The 21,979-nt window shown below is 38.9% G+C and overlaps 1 protein-coding gene across 4 annotated transcripts in view; it reads right to left on the bottom strand.

Moving 5' to 3' along the window:
• LOC105251450 (mucin-5AC) overlaps window positions 1-21,979 on the bottom strand; it is a 283,388-nt gene that overhangs the window by 98,078 nt on the left and 163,331 nt on the right. For all 4 annotated transcript variants that reach the window (XM_025412182.1, XM_025412181.1, XM_025412184.1 and 1 more), the window contains one exon: window positions 20,999-21,089. In XM_025412182.1, coding sequence (XP_025267967.1) covers window positions 20,999-21,089 — 91 coding nt within the window. The remainder of the gene's footprint in view (window positions 1-20,998; window positions 21,090-21,979) is intronic.

The following is a 21,979-nucleotide window of genomic DNA, read 5'->3' as shown; positions in this document are numbered from 1 at the left end:
GAAAAGTTAGCGGCAGTTTAGTAGATGAGAAATAAGACCATGAAGAAGGGCGATCCATGGCAGTCGAGTTACTGAAATGTCTTCGCGGTGATTGGGCAAATATTTGACGAAGCCGACGAGCCCTCTCGGTCTGCCTCAAGGGATAGAACGATCTTAAGATTCTGCCGGGTGAGTATTGGAGAACGCAGAAATTCGTGAGTCCAAACGACTTTAAAAGCAACTTTATTTCAACGTGCTAAATATAAGAAGGATCTGAAAAAGTCGATATTTTACACGATAGAACTAATATTTGAAAAAAATTCAGTTATTGCGAGAACTTCAGACTATACGACTATTTGTTCCCGTTTTGTCGACATTTCGCTAATTAAACACCGTGCAATTAAGTGAGGACGGACGTGGACGACGCTCGTATTTACGGATACGATCTTTTTGCTGTCCCTTTCTGCAGCGAAAGAGAACGAGTGTAGGAAACGACATGATGGCGACGCGACGCCGCCACCGCCGGCCAGCTTGGAGGCAATTATACAATTAGTTAAAGTATCTGGCTACGTAACGGCCCATAAAACAAACGTGATTATGTGAACAAATTACCATTGATAACGGGATGTAAAGAGAATCACAGTTCTCATCCTTCCTATCTATAAATAATATTCAGCCAGCATCATCAATGCTGCCATAATACGAGTATCATTCTCAAAATAATCATATATTATCGGTACAAAAATTACAATTATAATTATCTCGAAGAGAAATCAGATTCAATAACTATTACAATTAGTTTGTAAATCATCTCATTGTCAGAATCTGAAAGATATGATAAATTTATTCAATTCAATAATTTTTCCCACATCGTTTACTTGATGGTGTTTGATACGAAAAGAAAGAGAGCGACTTGATAAATATTTCAAGAAAACGTAAACGATGAATCGCTCGTTCAAATCTCTGGCGCAACAGTGCTAAAGCGATATTTGAGCGAGGTTATTCGACGCCATCATCGGAATTTTAGCATTCTTTAGGCGTATGCTGCGAGGATGTACCCTTCGTTCTTCTGTATTATGCATTACCCACAGAAAATCGCATTTCCGCTTCGAAGAAAACCGTTGTATTCGAGCAAACTCGAATGATCTTGTCTAAGTCTATGATTTCGCGTAAATGACATCGAAGTTAATCCAAACGCGCGAATTAATGACATCAAGATGATTGCGATCGCAATTTTTTGCTAAAGCTGTAAGGTTTTATCGAAATATTAAATATCGCTTTTTGCATAAAGAATTTTTCAACGATAACAATTTTTTATGATATTATAGTAGAATATGTAAAAATAATAATTAAAAAAACTGAAATAATAATTTTTATATATTTTTTAACGATATAATACATCCCTAAAAACATATTCATGTAAAAAAAAGTTAGTCAATTGCAGGTTAATATTTAAGAATCGAGAATATTTAAAAATATGTAATTTTATTATTAAATCCGAGAATATTTAAAAATATGTAATTTTGTTATTAAATCCGAGAATATTTAAAAATATGTAATTTTGTTATTAAATCTGTTAATCCCTTATCCACATTTATTCAACGAAATTATAAATAGAGAGAATTGTAGAATTATGTGTCATAAATGTGTAATAAATATGCCAAAAATTTTCTCTCTATTAATTTTTTCACATGGAGATTAATTATTCTTTTCTGTGTTGTCCATCGAAATGAAGAAAATATTTCGCGTTTTTTTATTCTAGCGTTTTCTATTCTTTTGAGCAAATTGATCGCTTTACAATCCAAAGTACCTTCGTAAGCGGGAAGAGCCATCACTCTCGAATCTACGATACTAGAAATCGGTTTTCAGTTAGCGACCTTCTCTTTTTAGCTCGTCTTTGCGTATGCATAATGCATAACGGAGCGCATCATCGTATCTCCATTTCTTCTTTCTGCATGCGGCAGAGAAGAGCTTTTGTATCGAGCAGGCGAGAGAGGCCTTATTTTTTTTCTTTTGCCAAGCCTCGGCGCTTTTCCCTCGCCCCGAATCGACATCGACATCGACAACGGCTGCAAGAAGGCGACGAAGGTGACGACACGTGTGCCAAAGTGAAAATGTATGGCTCCGCGAGCACGTGAGTCGACTCCCCCACGTGCAACACACTCGTGAAAGAGATTCTCATAACTCGATATGTGATCGGTGGAGGGACGCAGGAGGGCCGCTAATCTCTTCTCGATGCCACTTTGTAAAGCATCGAGTGACACGCTGCCTTTCCTTAGGTGACAATGGATCATTACTAAGGCATTGCGTGTTATGTGTAAAAGTACATGGGTCGCGAAAATTTTTCAATCTGAGAGATTAATTTAGTAATATTCTCTCCATTGTAATAATAATCAATCTTTTATTATCGCTCATTAATGACAATTGATATTACTATTTTTCATTCATGAATTTTATATCAAATTTCATATAATTTCACATTTAATTTCATATTTAATTTCATTCCAAATTTCATTTTTTATTTAATATTCAAAAGTCAAATATATAATATATGAATCGAATATAAAATTGATTTTGTAAATGAAAACAGTTAATATTTTCTACTCGATTATTAGAAAAAGGAAATTTTTTTTAAATATTTAATAAAATTTTTTATAGTAAAAATTAGTTTCTCTTGTGAAAAATATATGTTTCTTTTATGCTTTTATTAGATATTTTTATCTAATATCTTTCAAAACTTCCTTCTCTTAAATAGAGCAATGGAAAGTTCTATCGCAGAAAAATACATTATTTTCCGACTTTGTCTTCCGAGCTCGAAGCAGAGTTCGTGGCTGACAGACCCGTATTAGCGAATCTGCAAGCCGAACGTGAGGCAGCATGAGACCGGGCTGCATAAATAAGGCGAAGGAAATTTGCAATTATGAATCGGGACTAGAAATACACGGCTGTCCTCGACACCTGCACCTTCCCTTCCCGCCCCTTCTCTCTGTGGCGCTATCCGACGTGAGTGCATACCCGCACCACGGAGTTCTCGTAGAGTTCCACGGAGAGGGTGTGCCGCAGGAAAAGTTGAAGGAAGCACAGCTGACGAGTATGCAAATCCGGATGGTTCCTGTTCCTGCGTCCCAGCTTCCGACGGAACATTGCACAATCCCTATGTGTAGCTTCGTATTAGCAACTTTCTCAACGCGAGAGATACAATAGAGATCGATGGTCATCGATTGATGTAAAAGTTTATTTTAAATATCTATTTGTTACAATAATTTATACAATTTTATCTAATACACGTAAAGAATTTAAATCAATTTATATTTATCAATTTATATATTTTAAGATTATTATGCACTGTGTGTGTGCTAACCATTAAATTTGTATAAAATAGTATAATTTTAATGACCATCCGTTATTAATATTCATTAAATGTGATAAATCCCCTGTTAAAATATTTCTAATATATTTTTTGCTTTCTCGTCACTCAGATTAAATGTTATTTTTTGTATCAGAGAGATTTTGCGATACGTGAAAGTTTCAATTTTGATAGTTACGTATTTTAGACTCGACTTTAAAAGCTCAAAGCGTACACTCCATTTCCGTTCTCTCCCTCATACATACGTAAATATCGCCTTCTTGTCCTAAAAACTTGGAATCGCAGCGAAGACTAAGACAGATACTTTGAAGATCGGTCGTGCGGACCGATGGCTGCCGCAGATTTCATTTCCATATGGGATCGAACCATTTAGCGCAAACATTTCTTTCCATTCACTAAAAGCCTCGTCGCGTGTCGCTTCTTTCTCTTTCTCTCTTTCTCTCTCATCTCTCGAATGGCATCTAACTTACAATTTAAATAAAAGCAAACACACGTACGCGCGCCAAGTCACCCTTCAGCTGCCATCGTATGACGTTACTTTGTACACTCTTCGGGCACCTATATCCCGATGCGAGAGAACTTTCAATGGATTTCAGGACGAAAGATGTCTCCGACAGAGATCGGAGGGTGTGATGAATACCCCTTAACCTCGGAACTCTGCCAACTCTTTCTTACTCGCAGGATCACGGTTCTGACGTCTTAAAGTGCATCGAGCATTCAGAACCAATATCCTATTATAATTTGAATTATTAATCTCCGACTTATATATCTCAAAGAAAAAATGAAGAGAAATATTATCTATTTATACAATTGAATATAACAAATTTTTTAATGTTTTCTTCTTTCAATTGTTATATAAATTTAGAATAATTTCTATAAATAAAACTAAATTTTTATTTTGATAATCAACATTTTGCTGCATCTTTTTTAGTAAAAAAACACTTTAAAAAATTTGTTTTTTTAATTATTTTCTAATATTTTTAAAAATTAAATTTTTTCAACTCTGTAATAGAAAAAATTTAAAATTAAAATTTATTTTTTGATAATGTATTTGAGATTTATCATAAATATTTCTGACAAAATAGTGATTCTTTGATGACGCAACATATCATCCATTTAAGTAGATTCAATATCCTATGCCTTTATCCTGATAAGATGAAAAGGACCAATCTTGCTTGACCCTTTGCTTCTGTATGCGCCTAGGGATCACTATGGCATGCGATTGCTCAAATCGCGAATCCGACGCTCTTAAGATTAACGAACCAACTATCCCTGTCAGACTCCATCTCTCCGTTTCCGTCCTTTGTCCCTTCATTACCACAGCTTTCTCCTTCTTTCTCTGTCTACAAACGTCAGATTCCTCCTTTGTACGTTTGATATAGCCCGACAACTATTCGAGAACTCTTTGTACAACGCAATCGGGAATTCTGCGAATAAACCATAGATTGGCCAGCACATGCCTCAAGATTGACTGTCCATTCGATATCTAATTTCAATATATAAAGCAATGTTGAATGCGTAAAATCGTATGCAGAAAATATAATATTTGACATAATCTAAGTAGATAAACTATCCAAAATAATCATTTCGTCAACCTTTTCATCCAAGTCAGAAATAAATATAAACTTTGTGACAATATGCTTTTATTTTCGGTGTTGCTTTCTAATTAAAGCAATTCTGAATTGTTTAATAAAATATTTTATTTACTTTTCCGTAGCGTGTAAATAAAAAAGTAGCACAGAAAGTTTTTGAGAGAGATGCTAGTTAGAAAATAATTATTTTATCAGCCAACCTCCCGAGTATACCGCTAGTAATTCTGGCGTGCAACTTTGTAGGATAACATCTACTTTATACATGTGGAGTATTTTCCGTCCTCATTGCCACACGCGCGTCCTCTTCACGTCCCGCTGCGGCGTTCGAGACGTCGCTGCGTGATCCGACAGCTGAAGAAAATGGAGACGGATGATTTCCCTTTTCCCGAGACCTAACGCAGGGCGTCGCGTGACAACACCGTGGGCTTCCTGAAACGCGGTTTCCCCGGCAAATGCACGCCGCTTACCATGATTACGCGCGCGCGCGTGTACGCACGTATATATCCGCGGCAGCCACGGCGCTTCTGAGCATAATTTAACGCGATACGTTGGGGTTGTGCTAACTTGCTTAGCGCAACCTCAAATAGAACCGTAGGTTGGGAAATTTCCTCTGGCGCTGCGACCAGATCAACAGGAGCACCACCTCCCCGAGGAGAATCGCGAGGAGGATCCTAATTGCTTCGACAGTCGTCTCCGATCTAATGAGCTGTTGCTAACTAAAGTGGCGCAGATCGCTCGGATAATACTACAATAAACTGCAATTATTATTAGAAAATTATTTACGTGTAGTTTGGAATTTAAAATATGTACATTCATATTAATTATCTTTGAGGAATAAATAATTAAGAACCAGAAAAAATTTTGAGCCGTATCATTGTAGAAAGATAATTAAAATTTATTACGATTATGTTCAGAAAATTTATTGAAAAAATTTTCTGAATATGATTGTAAATTTTAATATTTATATATGTACATAAAAGTTATATAGAATTTTAAAATTGCAAGTATGCATGTTATATAATATAAAAAAAGTACTTTAGACCCAAGCATTCGGATACAGAATGATTATACGTAAGGTGCTGTGCTCGACAAATTGTCACTCTTGGAAATGGTTAAACGGCGCTAAAAGGAGAACAGCGCGATCGATTAGAGAACTATTCGACAGCGATACAATAACCATGAAACGTAGCAGCGACAGTTTGATACCGATGGCTATAATTACACGAACAGTGCTTAACGATTGATCGAGCGGCGAGTAACGATCCATTAACGGGATTACACACGATTTAATGCGTATCCACTGTCCGTTTATTAGCTCATTATCATTGACGTTTATCGTCTGATGACATTTGCCAAATGTTGATAAGCGTATACGTTACTCCAGCTATAATTATAATTTCCATATAAATTATGACTTTATAAAAGATCCGATTATACAGAAAATATTCTTTATTGATTAACTATTTTAAACATATCAAATACGTGTTTCGTAACGTTATTTGTATTGTTCAAAGATATTGTTCAAAGATATAATGAGACAAGAATATTGAGAAGGATGTGAAAAAGGGGCGGCTTGTAATCTACATTTCGGCAACAATGGCCATAAACGTACGAGAAACGCATCGGGAGTCTCTTCTTGGCAAGGAATGACGGTAGCTCGGATACTCGAGGGTTTCTCCGGGGCCTATAATCATGCGTCTTGATTAGTGCCGTGCACTCAGTGATCATCCCCGACCTCTAATGCCTCTCTGCTTCTCGCGCCTAGTCCTCTCTAGTCCTTGCCTCCTTCTCGACGCAAACTTACTAATATCTCTGACCCAACCGCTCTTATCAGGTGACTCGAAAGCATCGTGCTGTTCTACATAAAGTCGACGCCCAGAAGTGATTAAATTTACCATATTCGTCAAATTTACATCTCTCTAAAGAAACGAGAATATTAAAAATTGTATAATATTATTTAAAGAATTATAATAAAAAACATTTGTAATATATGAAGTTTGGAAGATATATATATTTTTAAAAAATTCAATCTTTTTCTCTAAATAATGTAATTTATAATGCATAATTTAAATTGAACCTGCTTTTATTAATTGAAGTTGTATCCCAGTTAATCTAATACTAATAATTTCTCAAAGTCATAAATCTTGCATGTTCACGCGATTTTGGCAGACATTTGACGGAGTTTAAGGATAAAATAATCGGTATACCCTGTACGTGTTTGAATCGATGGAGAAGCTATATGCGAGGTAGAGGATGGTGTGTTCGTAGCAACGTCCTAGAACGCGGATGAGCCTCGAGGAAACCATTATAGACTTGCGTTCTCTCTCGTTCTGCTCCGCTCTCGCTCCTAGCACTCTCTTACCGGGAGATAACCCAGAGCGACGTTAGATATTTAGCAGGAAGAAAGGAAGATCAGAAATGCCTAAGGACTTCTCTATTTTGCCGGTAAGTCCCGAAATACGATCGAATAAAAGTCCTCTTAACGAGAATGTGCTACGCCATATCGTGACCGCAATTTACAAAGCTCAATGTTCGTTCGCTTAATGCAAGCCGATGATCTTCATCTCTCATGCGCGACTCGAAACTCGCACTAGGGCGCAAACATTAAAATTCAATTAATAACACAAATACGAGAGGAGAGGAAGGAGAAACCTACTGATAAGTAACCGAGGCGATTCGCGGTAAAGCGTGTCGAGCAAAGTCGTAACAGAGTGAGAGAACCACGAGTTGATAAAGTCCTCCTCGCAAAGCGCAAGATTAAGCAAATCGATGGTCGACCGGCGTTTAAGGTCCCGGTCAATGGCGCGGAAGAGACGCGGAAGGAGGACCAAGTAAGCAGGTTATAGCGGCGCGCGTGAGCTGCTACAGATGGATAGGTAGATAGAGGCCTCGGTTCGGGTGGCCCGAACTGATACAATTAGATGTGATCTTAACGCCATAACTCAGAGCTAATCTCGAGGTCTAGACCGGGCCCGGGTGAATCTCTGGCCTTCCGGGCAAAGCGCGATTCACTTCATTATTCATCCCGTTCTCGGTGTGCCGGCCCAGTTATCTCTCGCTATCCTAGCCGGATGTTAACCGGCCAACCTAGCGACCTATCGAGGAAAATTCGCGCTCCACGAATAGCTCGCGAATTCTATGGCGCAAATTCACCACCAAGATCCAGCCGAGGGACCGGGTACCTTCCTGCATTCCCCGCATTCGCATTACCGTTTCGGTATTACCGAAAACTGTCGGGTCTCCTAGGCGCAACCACGTGCGACAGCCTGTAGAAGGCAATAAAATGTGGGATATGCGAAGATGAGGGTCAACTTCACCAACATAATTAATCGCGTCCAAGCGGTTTCTAACGCAGATTTGCTTTCAAATAGCTTTTCTATTGGACGAAGAAAATTAGATGAGAGTTTCACTCGCTTACGTATGTTTCGAAAGAAAATTTTTCTTAAAATTTAACAGTTATTTAATGTCAATATAAAAACACAACTAATTTTCTTGAAAAAAAATTAATTAACAGCCTGCATACTTTGAAATTTATATTATATAAATAAATGTATATATTTTTAGTCTCTTCATCAATAAGTATCACTACAATGCGCGACACCTCCTACGAAAAGCAGCCGTTCACAAATGCCTTCTTTCCCTTTAATAAACCGTAACTTTATCCGCTATGAAAATGCGAATTGTAGTAAAGTCTTGCCCGCGGGAACTTCTCCGCCGGTTATTGACTTAGTTCGTTTATGTACTCACGGTTTACGATGCTACTAAAGTTACGATAAGATACCCGAAGCCGGACGGTTAAAAATAAAATGTCGCGTATTCCCGATAGCCGCTGAATATCTCCATATAATTTTCAAGATGGCAATCAATGTGCTATCTGGGAAACGCGATGAATGTTTTTTACTGAATTGCAAACGAATACATTTTTCGCGAAATTAAAGAAACTATTTTAGTTATCGTACTAATCCTTTCATTTCTAATTTTTTTTATATATAAACTTCTTTTTTTTTTTATAGATTAGAAAAGACTTAAAAATAATTTAAATCGTAAAAAATAATATGCTATAAATCATGGCATGTATGAAAAAGAAAAAAAGATGTTATAAAGTATATCACATAGAGAATTATTTGCTGGCCAGGGCCAATTTAATCTGGCATCGTGTTAGATGGCTTGGAAGTGCACGGCGATAGTTTCTGACCCATTTACCCAGATGCAATAATCGTTCATATATTCAACTGAATTGCTTGAACGAGTCTCAATAGAAAAAGCGAATTTCGCAGAAAGTAAAAACGGCACAGATTTAATGGCAAGCAAAAAACATTTTGCTCATTTAACCAGTATAAATAAATAAAAATATTACTTTGGCATAAAAATCAACTAAAAATGCAACGCAAGATGAGAAAAAATTCTAATGACGGGATACGCACTTATCAACAGGTACGGGAGAATCTAACGAGATATTTATCATGATAAACGAGCTCTTTCGCTATCTGTATAGACTTAATTTTAATTCCATTAAACGGCAACCCTACTTCTCGAGGAAAAGACGTCTCCTCTCAAAAAGACGAAAAGGCGCGATGCTCCCTGGAGATTTAAGGTTCTTAGGTTTGCCGCGAGCTACAGTCCAATGATTAACCCTTTGAGAGCGCAATTATTCGCGGAAGAGATCTTCGAAGTCCAACATCCTGGCAAATAACCAGAATCTTAATGAGCGGCTACTCTTTCGAGCAACCTCACTATTAAAGCTTCACTACTGAAGTATTTGATATTAAAGTGTTTGAAATGGATTTTCAAATCATTTGTCGGCAATCGTTGCGCGCTTTGATGTACTCTCTTATAAAATCAATGATAAGTAGTGATTTCACAGTTATAAGTATAGCAAAATAATTAAAAACGTGAAATATTAATCTACAATAGAGTTTTACTGTTTTAATCAGTGACATTTTTTTTATTTAATTTAGGAAAGAATACGAGTCTAATACAAACATAATATGAAATATATAATGATATAATAAAAAAGCAAATTCTGTTAACAGTCGTAAAAGAATATTAATATTTTTGTATACAATCCATGAAAGTTATATTACATAAAATTGAAAATCTTGTTTTAATCCAATTTACAAAGCAGCTGAAACGCAATGTTTCTCTCTCTGTTGTCATGAAAAATTATTTCGACATTATAAGAAAACAGCACTACATTATCGCAATTATTAAATCAAAAATTATATATAAAGTTTGACGGAATTCAAAATAATTCCGAATTTTTCATACTATGTATATATTATCTCGTTTTCTATCTTCCGTTTTCTTCTTCCTCCCTTAACGAAACAATGTTTCGACCATCATCGTTTATCGAACATAATTATTAGTCCATCTGGACAATATCTTGCGCTTGCTACTTGCCTTCGAGAGGCAACGATACGCGAATTGTGCAAGGATGAGTCTCAGCTACCTGTGGCTTCGCCTAGTTTCACGCAAGAAACGGCGACAATGAACGCGAATTAGCGTCGTCGCGTATACATACGTCGTATCGTCTGTATCATCAGCGTTTGATGGCGTGGAAGGCGCGGCGAGGCTGCCGCCGTAGGGGTAGCCGCTTTGTGCCATCAGGGTGATTATATTGCTGCTCGGCGAGAAACATCAAGCCACATGAGCGAGGAGGAGGGTGGCTCCGACCGTTACACGCGCCGACGATATATATTCGTCGTCGTGTATCGCAGCCAGTTGTACCGAGCGCGAAGTGGGATACGGAGCTTTTGTTAGTTAGAAGATACGAAGGAGGAAATGGATGGGAGAGGCGGAGGAAGACGAGTTCTAATGCTATGCGTAGCAAACGATGCATAATATGTGCCATCGAGAGCCATAAAGCGTGAAATTAATACAACGAATAGTAGAGCTTAATAGTAATTACGTTGCAATTAATTAATTGTAAAAAACAATGCGATTCAATGGCAATATTATTAAATGCAATATATCTGGATACACATTTGATACACATTTGATTTGTTTTTTAAATGAGATAATGAGTTATTAATATGTTATTAATTTTCTCGGAAAATCAAAAATAACAATTCACTTCTTTGTACTATTCGAGCAATTTTGAAAAAGATTGTCATTTGTTAGATTAATTATTATTTTTGTGCGCGACGACGATATTATGTCGAAAGGGTATCATATGCTCCTTTTCAAGCATTATTTCAAGTCACTGTATCTCACTAAAAGTGGCATAAAAATGAATTCAAATTCTCTCAAAATAAAGCTGTCGCATTTCGAGATTATGTGCTCTGGGAAAGCGCTTGGTACGTTGCTCGGCTTAATCCGAGATCTTACCGGCACTTTGACTTCCCCTAAGAAGGAGACGCCTTCTCGCAGATCCCTTCCTTGCTTTCTTCTTCTCTCTTTCTCTCTTTTTCATCCGTTCCTCCCGCTTCTCGCTTCCTTTATCAAGACGCGAGAGAAACGTTTCGCGGTAACGCCGGCGTGACGGCGGCGGGCTCTGCGGGTTGTATTTTTTTTTACGATATTATTTATGATATTAATTTCGCCCCGGTAACGTCGGCCCCGCCGGGAGTTGTAAAGCGGGCCGAGACGCTCTCCTCTTTTCCTGCGATATCATTGTCTCAAGCAGGCAACGGTGTACGACGACGACGACGACAACGCGAAGTACGATGGCGAGGGGTGGCGAGGGTTGGAAAGAAAGGGGTCGTCGTGAGGCGACGTGAATAGTGGCTCTCTTCTATGAAGTGCGGGAGGAAGAGCAGCCGCACCCGGTGTTTTTGGTGAAAAGAGGAACCCCTCGTTCTCTCTCCTTCTCTCTTTCTCTTTCTCTCAGATTACCTACAGAGAGAGATGAAGAAATCTCGACACCCGACCACCACTATGGGTGTCGTCTCGTGGAAAATCTCACAACGTCCAGAGAGAATTGCTGCAGAAAATCGCGCCGCGAGTGTTGGAAAATTCTTCTCAGTTATCGTCTAAAATTTCCGCGAAAATTCGCAAATTTCAATCATTCTAATTATTGATTCATTATATTGTTATATAATAAATCTCTTTTATTCGATATAGAGAAATATAGCTACCATTAATGCTTAATTTATATTTGTATCATTCAAAATATGTAGTTAGAATGTTCACACTATTAATTAATTGTGTATTAATTAATTAATTGTGTAATGTGGAGAAGAAAATATATCAATATCAGATATTGCTAAATGAAATGGAAATCTAAAATATACAATTTTGGAAATGAAGAATTTTAAGCGTTTCTCTCATTTCTATTCTATTTTTACAATCATACTAATTTTTACAATCATACGAGTTAAAGATATTGATATTTGTTATGTACAAAATATTGACGCAACAAATATGAAAATAATATTATCTTCGAAGGCTAAACTCTCTTTCTCTCGTAGCGTGACAGATCTGCAAAAATGGGGTCGCCCGCGGCACCACTGGTGCAAGTAAATCTAAGTCTCACGGATAAGTAAAATTTAAAACCGTTCCCTCTCGTCCTCAAATTACTTTCCGGAGGCGAAGGGGGAGAGGAAGGAGCGAGAGAAGCGGGACCGGATGATAGCTCACGAGATAAAAGCAAGCACCGGGAGCTTCGGTTGCCACCGAAAGCTCAAGGCCGCATTAATCTCGGTAATTACGTCACCTCTGTTTATCCCCCGCGGTGTGCTTCCGCTTGTCCTTTCTCGCACCCCTTCCACCTCCTACCATCTTCATTCGTCTCGTTCTCCGGTGGATCCTGCGGTCGAACCATCTCCAGGAATACTCTCACCGAGGTCAAAAGCTGCACTGAAGGGGACGACGGGCTTTTTAACCATCTCCAACGTAATCAAGCAATAATTTCAAGGTGTTGATGCATGGAGACACCAGCGAAATCAAAGGAAAATAACTCAATTTAATGTATAAGGAAATATAATGATACTTTGAAGCAATTTTCACAGATTTGCGACTTTAAATTCCTCAATTCTTTTTATACTTAATTTCAGGTTTTGATGTGACATATTAGATAAAATGTTCATAAAAATTGTATCATCAGAGAAAACATGCGAATTTATAGATGAAATAATATTATAAAATATTTTTAAATACATAAATATCTTTATATTTTCTCATGAATGTCGATTTATAGGATCTGTAATTCTTGTAAATCTCGTGATCAGATTTTATTCGTGTCTAATACGAGGTGGAAGGAGCTCTTTGCTGAACGATGTTGCCGAAAGCTCGCTTTTCCCAAGAGGAGGGAAAGAGGTTACGAGGAAGGCAGCGTTATGGTACACCGCAAAACCAACAAACGATATGCGCCAAGAGACTATGGCGGTCTGACATATAGCGAGCTATGCAAATCTGTCTAAACCGTATATCGTCAGGTTTCAGAATAACTCAAGAGATTCTACAATTTCTGCAAAATAAAATTTCTATAAGAAAAAATAAATATTTTCACTATTCATCAAATTTTTCTTAATTAAACGTATAATTATGCATATAATTATGCATATATATTATTTTTCCATGTTCAAGATTACATATACAATAAAACGACAGAGAAGACACACAATTAATTGGTAAAATAAAGATGAAATTTTGCACCATGTTTCTAATATATTTAAGTATTGTGTAGAACTCTAACATATTTTATCGATAAACATTTCAATTAAATACACTTAATTACCAAATGTAAATCTTTTTAGAAGACTAGTGATTATAAGTTTTTCTCAATGTGTGCGTAATACGTCAAAATATCAAAAAAGCTTTAATTTTTCATAAATATGTAAAATATTGCAAACGATTCTTAAGCTAGGTTGTTGCAAGAAAAAAATACAGAAATATGCCATGCGTTATGCTTACCTAGATGGCATATACGTAGGAGGGTGTGTTTCGAAGCGAATCACCCCTAATTCGGCAATAGCATAGCTTAACCACAAAGCCAGCTAATACAGCGATTAGGCGTCGTGTACAAGCCAACGAGGACTGCTCGAGGCAATGCCTCAACCTGTGTGAAATCATTGCACTACGTATCGCTTACAGCGACAAATGTATTGCTTACGGTCCAAACATTGACTCATTCAATAGATTCGATTAACGGGACAATATATTCCGGCTTTTAAATAGAATTTTAACGTAAAAAGTATCATTTTTTAACATGACGCTAAACAGGTAGATTATTAAGACCCAATTTCGCAATAATTAATTTTCATTTCATGAAGATTTGAGAAAAATAAACGAACGCTTCTACTTTTAGAAAATAGGTATCGATACCACCCTATGTCTCGGTAACCTTAAAGGTTTGTCCATCGGCCCAACGGTCAGCCATTGCGGTCAACTACACAGCTTGTCCGACTCGCCTTCGTGCTTCGGGTCCTTTGGTGATTAACGAGAGGTCAAACCTACTGCCGGCCAAAGCACGCGCAAATAGTCTCTCTCTCGTGAAATTGGGTTCCAAAGCGAGTTCTGATTGAGGTGCCCACCAATGCGGCCTTGACGAGGTTTCTCCGGCTATGTCCTACGTCGGGATATTCCTGAGCGAGCGAAGCGAAAACGCCGAGAGTGTGAACGAAGATCGCGAGGAGAAGAAAGGGGGAAAATTCACGCGAGTCTCGTATTTGAAGTACGCACGAACGGCTTCAAGTATTCGGCCCTTTTCGGTCGAAATACATTGCACATCTGTCAAACACGAAGGAAGACCCGAGAGGAAGCGCGATCACGAACAAACGAGAGTAAGCAGCGAGGCTTCGTTAACGAGGAAGCCGCAGAATAGGAGTTTATTAGTCAATATAGAATACTTAGTGTCATATTCCATCGAAAGGAATGTCAGTGAGAAGGAAGAGGTTCGTGCGAAGCTGCCACTTTATCGGATTAGCCAGTCGCGGTAAAAGCGTCCTGGAAAGAGCACCCTCCAATTCGTTAATTTGCCCAGACTCGCTCGTTTCCTTCGCGGCGATATTAATCGGGCCGGACGTTCTCGGGGATATCTCAATCTCCGAGGTTATGGCGCCGCCAAAGCAGTTCGTCATAGACGAGAAACGCTTGTCATATCGGAAGGAAATCTGTATTTCCTTTCGTACTGATAACTTGATAAAGTATTATTTATGTCCTAGACAAGGAAATTTCTTATATATTAATCAAATATTTAACTTATTAGAGTATCATAATAAATTTGTGATAATCTATGTTAAAAATTTATAATATCCATAAAAACATTAAAAATGTATGAAACAATTCATCATTATTAACTAGATATTTTTTAAAGAAATGTACAGATCATGGAAAAATATCTAGACTTCATTAAAAATCTTCTGGCTATTTGAAAAAAAAATTAAATCTTACGTTACCTGTAATATTAAATTTTTAATTTCGTACTAAATTTCTATTAATTTTTTTATCTCTGTTAAAAAACTTTTAATATTCTTTTTCTACTAACTACCGAGATGTTCGAAAAATATCGCAAGCACGAACAATATCGCACAAAAAATTCAGTTCACCATCGACGCGGATCTTTTTTTGGCGGCACCATCGGCCAAACTTTTTCGAGGGTTGCGGCCGTGGGGAAGGTGTATTGTTTATTCAGAAACGTATCAGCGTCGGCGACTACGGCGGCGACGACGACGACCACGACGAACGACCGTGTCGACGAAGAGGCGGACGAGAGCGAGAGGGCCGCGTGAATGGCGCTTCCGGTAGAACGAGGTCCGCAGGGCTCCGCAGACTCTCGCTTCCGGTCAGGCGTCCGCCGTTGCTACCCCATCGAAAACGCGAGACCGGATCCTCCCTGCGTTCGTCCTCCCTCCTTCCCGCTCCCACCCACCCCCTCTGGTCCCCTTCATCGCACTCTCTGACTCTCCCTTTCTGCCTGACGAGAAGTTCGCTCATCGGACCCACCGGCGTTCGTTAATTAAGATATCGATTCTTATTGTCCGTCGGCCGCCGAGTCGAGCGGACGTCCTGGCCGGCGCCTGATTTCACGCCCGCGTTAGGGGTTGCTCGTGTGCGCACGTTGTCGGTCACCCGCGACGAGGCAACCCCTCTATTTGCGCGCTTTTGTCACCTCGTGGTAGATTCGCGATTTCGCAGCGTGTCGTATCGATTAATTGTCCAACATAGCGGATTCGCCTTCGTTTCCTTATGCGTTAAATGACAATGCATCGCGTGTCCATGTTTCACATCTCGTTAATTCTTAACTATTAAAAACAGTCAGCAAATTGTCGTCGATGGAACATATTATATGTTCTACGTACGAGAGTGATAAAGGATAAATTTATTATTAAATCTTTGTACAATGAAGAGAGAGATTTTGCATATAATATATATAAAAATAAAACAATCAATTTTGCAATTTTGAAGAAATGATGTAATAATTCTTATAAGTAAATAATCTCAATGTTATTTCCAAAAATAGCAATACTTTTATATCTATTTTTACATCTATATTTAATACTATTATATTTATTTTCAAATTCGGAAAATATAGTCGCAAATACAATAATTAAGTGCTTTTTTCAAAAGTCATCAAATTATAGAAAATATGATAGTGAAAAGATTTGAAGGAGGAAAGACTTAATTTAAAAGATCACTATGATTGTCACCTGATAAATATCTTCATGTACATACGATCGCGAATCGCCACATAGATTCAGAGGGCCATTCAGCTATATAAGATGACATGTAAAATCAAGGTCGACAGTGGCAATAAAAAGAATGGAATCGAGTAATTACAAGGATTAGACTTAAGTCCCGTAAAGTCCGCCACTTGTGGAGCTTGTTCCCCTTTTATCACAGTGCTCGAATGTACCGCGATAATACTATGAAATTTTATACTAAGGCCGAAAATTATATCTTTACAGTAGAGTATACGATTAAAGAAGTTTTACAAAAATTGATGTCAATTAAATGATTGCGTTTCTAAATAAGCTTGCACCTACAATTTTCTCACTTTTGATTAGAGCAGTTTAGGAATTAAAATTGTACAAAGCTCGTATCAATACAGTTATTTTATATTTGCAATGTTTGCAAAAATAAATTTGTCTATTAATATAATGCGATTAATTCTCAATTCTCGTTAAAAAAACTTGACGCATTGATGGAAACAGGTTACATTGCCCGACCGTAGATTGCATTACGCTCGATAAATTTTATGACGATTTTCGACATCGTCAACTATCAATTTCGTCGTCCCTCGTTTCTTCCACTCGTCGATGGCGGCAACTCGACGTGCTACGTGCGCACATATGTAGAACGTCGAAGCTACAGGTGTCAGCGAGAGCAGTATTTTTCAGCGAAACCCGGCGAGGGTGTAGGTGATAGAGCGAGAGAGAGAGAAAAAGGGTAAAGAGCGCGAGATGCCGAGGTGCGAGCGGGAGAGAAACGGAGAGAATGAGAGAGAGAGAGCCATCAAGGAGAGAACGGGAAAAGGAGAGAGGGACGTTTCACCGCGGCAGGAAAACGGCGGAGTGCCGGCACGCACGTTGAATCTGCTAAACGCTCTCGCTCGTGCGTGAAATGCCTCGATATCACTGTTTTATTTCGGCCCGCCCGTTCGTCGCCCGTTCTCTCCCGTTTCTGCAATTCCGTCCTTTTTACTCTCGTTTATCGAGCGAACCGACCAGGCCGACAGGCGGGCGCAACCCTTTCTCTCGTCGCGCTCTCGCGCCCGTTCGTGCAGATTTGATGACCCTCCCGCCACGATCTGACGATGATTCAATTGTCTACGACCAACTGAAATGAAGCACCTGCAAGTTGAGCTTTTTCACCGCGCCGGCCTTTTATTTAGTATTGGACGGCCGACGGTTCAGAATGACCGTTCTATTGATTTAACCCGGCCAGGTACGGGGAATGCAAACGCGAACTTCTGTCTGATTAAAATATCGTAAAATGTCTGCGTTTCATTCAATGTCGTATTTAATCGAGATAAATATTACTACACAATCGAAAAGTTTAGATAAATTAATTAATTTTAATAATATAATAGTAGTAAAGCAAATTACATACATGGAGAAAAAGTATTTAAAACATTCATCGATAAGGATCTCTCTTTCAACTTCATCGTATATGCATAATTAATAAAACACGTAATTTTCCATACGCATATAGTTGATATAAAAATTGGCACACATTCAGAAATTGTTAAAAAATTTGTCGCAGATTTTTGGGGCAATATTGCCGCAATATCGTTTACAGCGTTCGATAAGTCGATAAATCGCAGAGTGGCCTGTTCGGCCAATTTAATTAATAATTATCGACTCGAGGAGTAGCGTCCTGCACAATGGCGATACTTCCTTCTGGCGTAATCCTCCGAAGATTAACGAGCCCGTACCAGAAGGGACCGTTCTCCACCGTCTCCTGCCGCCCCGAATTCTCTCTTCTCGCCGCCTCTCATGCGCTATATCGTCCTCTCTTATAGCCGCAAGACGCCATGGCGCGCCTTGCGGTGGTTGCGGCAAGAACCCTCGCCGTACCCGCATTAACGCAATTATGAATTTGTCGCGTTGGGATCTGACAATACAAGATGTCGCAGCCATTCTCCTGCCGCACCTTCCCACCCAGCCGAAGCCACCGAACCCAGCTTGAGACCCTTAGCCCGGCTTTCCTCGTTTATACTAAAACCGATTTCGTGGACTATATGGATCGAGACGACGTGACATAAATGTAATTTACTAGGCCACGTGGGCGATCGCACGGCGATATGAAGAACGCCAGTTATTATTGCAAAATTCCCATCGACAGATATCATCGCAATTGATTTATCTCAAATTATTAAGTAAAGAGCAAATAGTTACTAACAAAATAATTAACGACGTCTCAATAAATAAAAAATGAGACTTTTAAAGAATCATATTCGCAAAGATAGATTACAATCAACATTGTATTAAAACTAAAACGAAAGCATCACGTGAGATGACATGATTCACGTACAATAGGTAACGTGCATTGTCGTTCTAACTCGAAACCACAAAATGACATTAGGTGTCGTATCTCGTGGAGCCGCGAATCCTGCTCTTTGCCATTTATCGCGCATCCACGCCGAACGTCCAAGAAATATTCACCGGCGCTTCACCCTGTCGTTTCTCCCTCGCGAATCAATATCCAATGTATTTCGTGTGCCCGCCTTGTTATCCGTGCCGTTCGTTTTGCGGCGCGGGAAGCGAGTGTAGTTTCGCCGGCCCTAAGTTAGTTTCGAACGGTCCCATGGAGCAATAGCAGTAGCAGCGACAAGCCTTCTCTCTCTCTCTCTTTTCTCCTTGTCTCTCTTTCATTCTCTCCGTATCGTGCGGTAGCGTGCAATGGGTGGGAGAACGAGAGGATCGTTGCGGCTCGCCGCAGGCGACTGCTGCGACCTGCTCTCCTCAGCGACAAATTCCTCCTCCCGGCTCGACCGCTTCGGCCCGTCTCTCCTCGCTCTTGCGCGCCTCCTCGTTTCATCCCGCCCGATGCTGCCATCCGAGAGAGTTGCGCGTTTCCCGATTTCTCCGCTTATCCTCCTTGAACTTGCACAACGCGCAAGAAAATCAATCGGCGTGGTCCGGCAAGGCGCGAGGATTCTCGAGGCCTTTCTCGCAGTTTGGACTCGAGAAAGGACAGACGAGAGGCAGGGCGATTCTAAACATCAAGGAGGTAAAGACTGCCTAGTCAGCCCTCAATATCCGTGAGAGCCGGAGAGATCCGCGCAAACAACCCTATAACCTCCGATTAAGCGACGGCCGGCCAGGCGATGTCCGACCCGCTTTGCTGGCCCCATTATCGCTAACTAATAAAGGGTTTAATTGAAACGCCGGGCTTTTGTTTCAAGCACTTGAGAACTGTTCGCCTTTCCGAAAGCGCTCGGGAGTTTGACCGGTTCTAGAGACTCCAACGCAGATCGGAATTTATTAGTAAACTATGAATTTGCGAAAAAAGATCGGTAATATTTTGACTGGAAGCTAAGATCTATTATAATTCGAAAACGTATTCGGTATAATATAATATTACTTACAAAGATAAAATCGATTATCGAGGTAACTGAAGTTAAGAAATTTTAATTCGTAGATTTTTTACTATTTGACTAAACAAAAATAAAACGCGACAAATCGAGTCATGATTCATAAATAAAAGCGATATCGAGATCGCTTATAATCGTGACGTGGATATAGCCGACTTCGTGCTCGTCCACAACTATTTTCTATGAAGGGGAAAGAAGAAAGTTTGATCGCAGTAAGTGCCGCTATCACGAGAGATCACTTTCGACGCGATTTTTGCTCTGGATGAAAGCTCCGATCATTGTCGTGATGTCATGTTCCTAAATTCCACGCATGTCGTGTTTGCTAGAAGCAGGACATTATTCTTAGGAAACGTAATCATGTTAGTTTCCCAAGTCGTTAGATTATTTATGCCATCTGCTATCGAGGGACTCTATACACGGTAAAAATGCTTTGTGCCGCGGCTTCCTTCAATCATTGTTCTTACTGTCGTAATAGAACTCATGAAAATCGTAAAACATAAAAACTGTCAAAGAATAATCATTTATTGATGAAGCATAGATAATTCTAGGCATTCCGGAACTTTGATTTTAATGAAAAATATTAAATGTCAAGGAAATAAATTTGATATAGAAATTTTTAACTTGTAAACTACTGAAGAAAAGATCAAACAATTTTAGCAAACTGATAAGTAAAGAATATATAAGAACCCTTCCTTCGAGCAGATTTAATAAAAATTTAATTAGACATTAAGTTGTTGAGATAATTTAATTCGAAATTATAAAGTCGTAATAAAGAGAGAATTTTATTATTATATAATATGCATAAATCAAAGTTCTTATCAAAGCTTGAGCATAATTAATGTTTCCTCAATACAAGGATATATTCTCTGTAAAGTGAAAAATAGGCCATTAGGATATTAAGCAATAAAATTGCATGTGCACCGAAAGTTTCTCGAGAGCGACGAGGAAACGACGGGGACTATTGTGACGTAAACCGAAAGTTGCGCGCGATAAATCACTCTTCGTTTAGTTGAAAAAATACGAGAGAGAAAAGAAAAAGAGAGAAGGGTTGCGTGCTGCAAAAATAGTAAGATAAAAACTTACCTTGCTGGCGTGCGGTTGGACTGACTGTTCGTGAGAGAGTCTGCTGCAAATCGGCCGAAAAGGCAGCCTGCCGTGTTTTGCTCAGGTATAACTGCAAAAAAGAAATGAATTACGTGAAATTATTCCTTCGACGTCAATTCTAATTTATAAGCGAAGCATACTTTTAATTACATGTACTACATTAAGAATGAATTTAAGTAATGTGAGAAGACAGATGTGTCGTGACTAAATCAAATCGTGCACTATTTTAAATTATAAGACGAGCGAATAATTCACTTGTAAGTAGCAAACAATAACGTTTATTTTAATCATTTATTTTAATAGCTATCATGAAAAAGAACTTTATAAGCATAATATTACTTATACGTATTATGAGAGAAATACAACTGATGAAAATATATAAATTTAGCCTATTGATGTTTAATTCAATATACAATAAATCAAATCGTAGAATAAAAACAAGAAAATGGAATAAAAATTCCATTTTCCATGGTATTTAATTCGAATTTTATTCATCTATTTAATAAAAATATTCCAAATAATGTTACATTCATAAAAATCTCCATTTATACTTATTATATTCAATCTGTAATTAATGAAGTAACAGTAGTTGTCTCCATTTAACGAGTTAATCATAATAGGAGAAATTCCCAGTCGCTTGTTCGTTTCATTCGTGTATAAGGAAGACTCCGGAATCGCAACTGGGATCGAAGAGATTTGGCATCCCGATCACGCACTAAGGGCAAGCCATCCCCTTTAATATTAGGACCAAATCGGACCGACTCGCTCCGGTATAAAATAAAGGGCTGACATGCGAGCACGGCGGGAGAGCCGAGGCAAGCCAAGCCGAGGGAGAAGCCGAAGCGGGAAGGGAGTTTCGCGCGCGCGAGAGAGTAACGGAGAAAGGCGTGGAAGACAGGCATGGAAGGGTGGCTTCACCACCGCGGTGAGGGATGACTGAGCGAGTCGGTTAAACGGGCG

Source organism: Camponotus floridanus, unplaced genomic scaffold (genome assembly GCF_003227725.1).
Source record: "Camponotus floridanus strain SB8 unplaced genomic scaffold, Cflo_v7.5 scaffold49, whole genome shotgun sequence".
Taxonomy (NCBI): domain Eukaryota; kingdom Metazoa; phylum Arthropoda; class Insecta; order Hymenoptera; family Formicidae; genus Camponotus; species Camponotus floridanus.
This window is presented reverse-complemented; position numbering and strand designations above follow the sequence as displayed.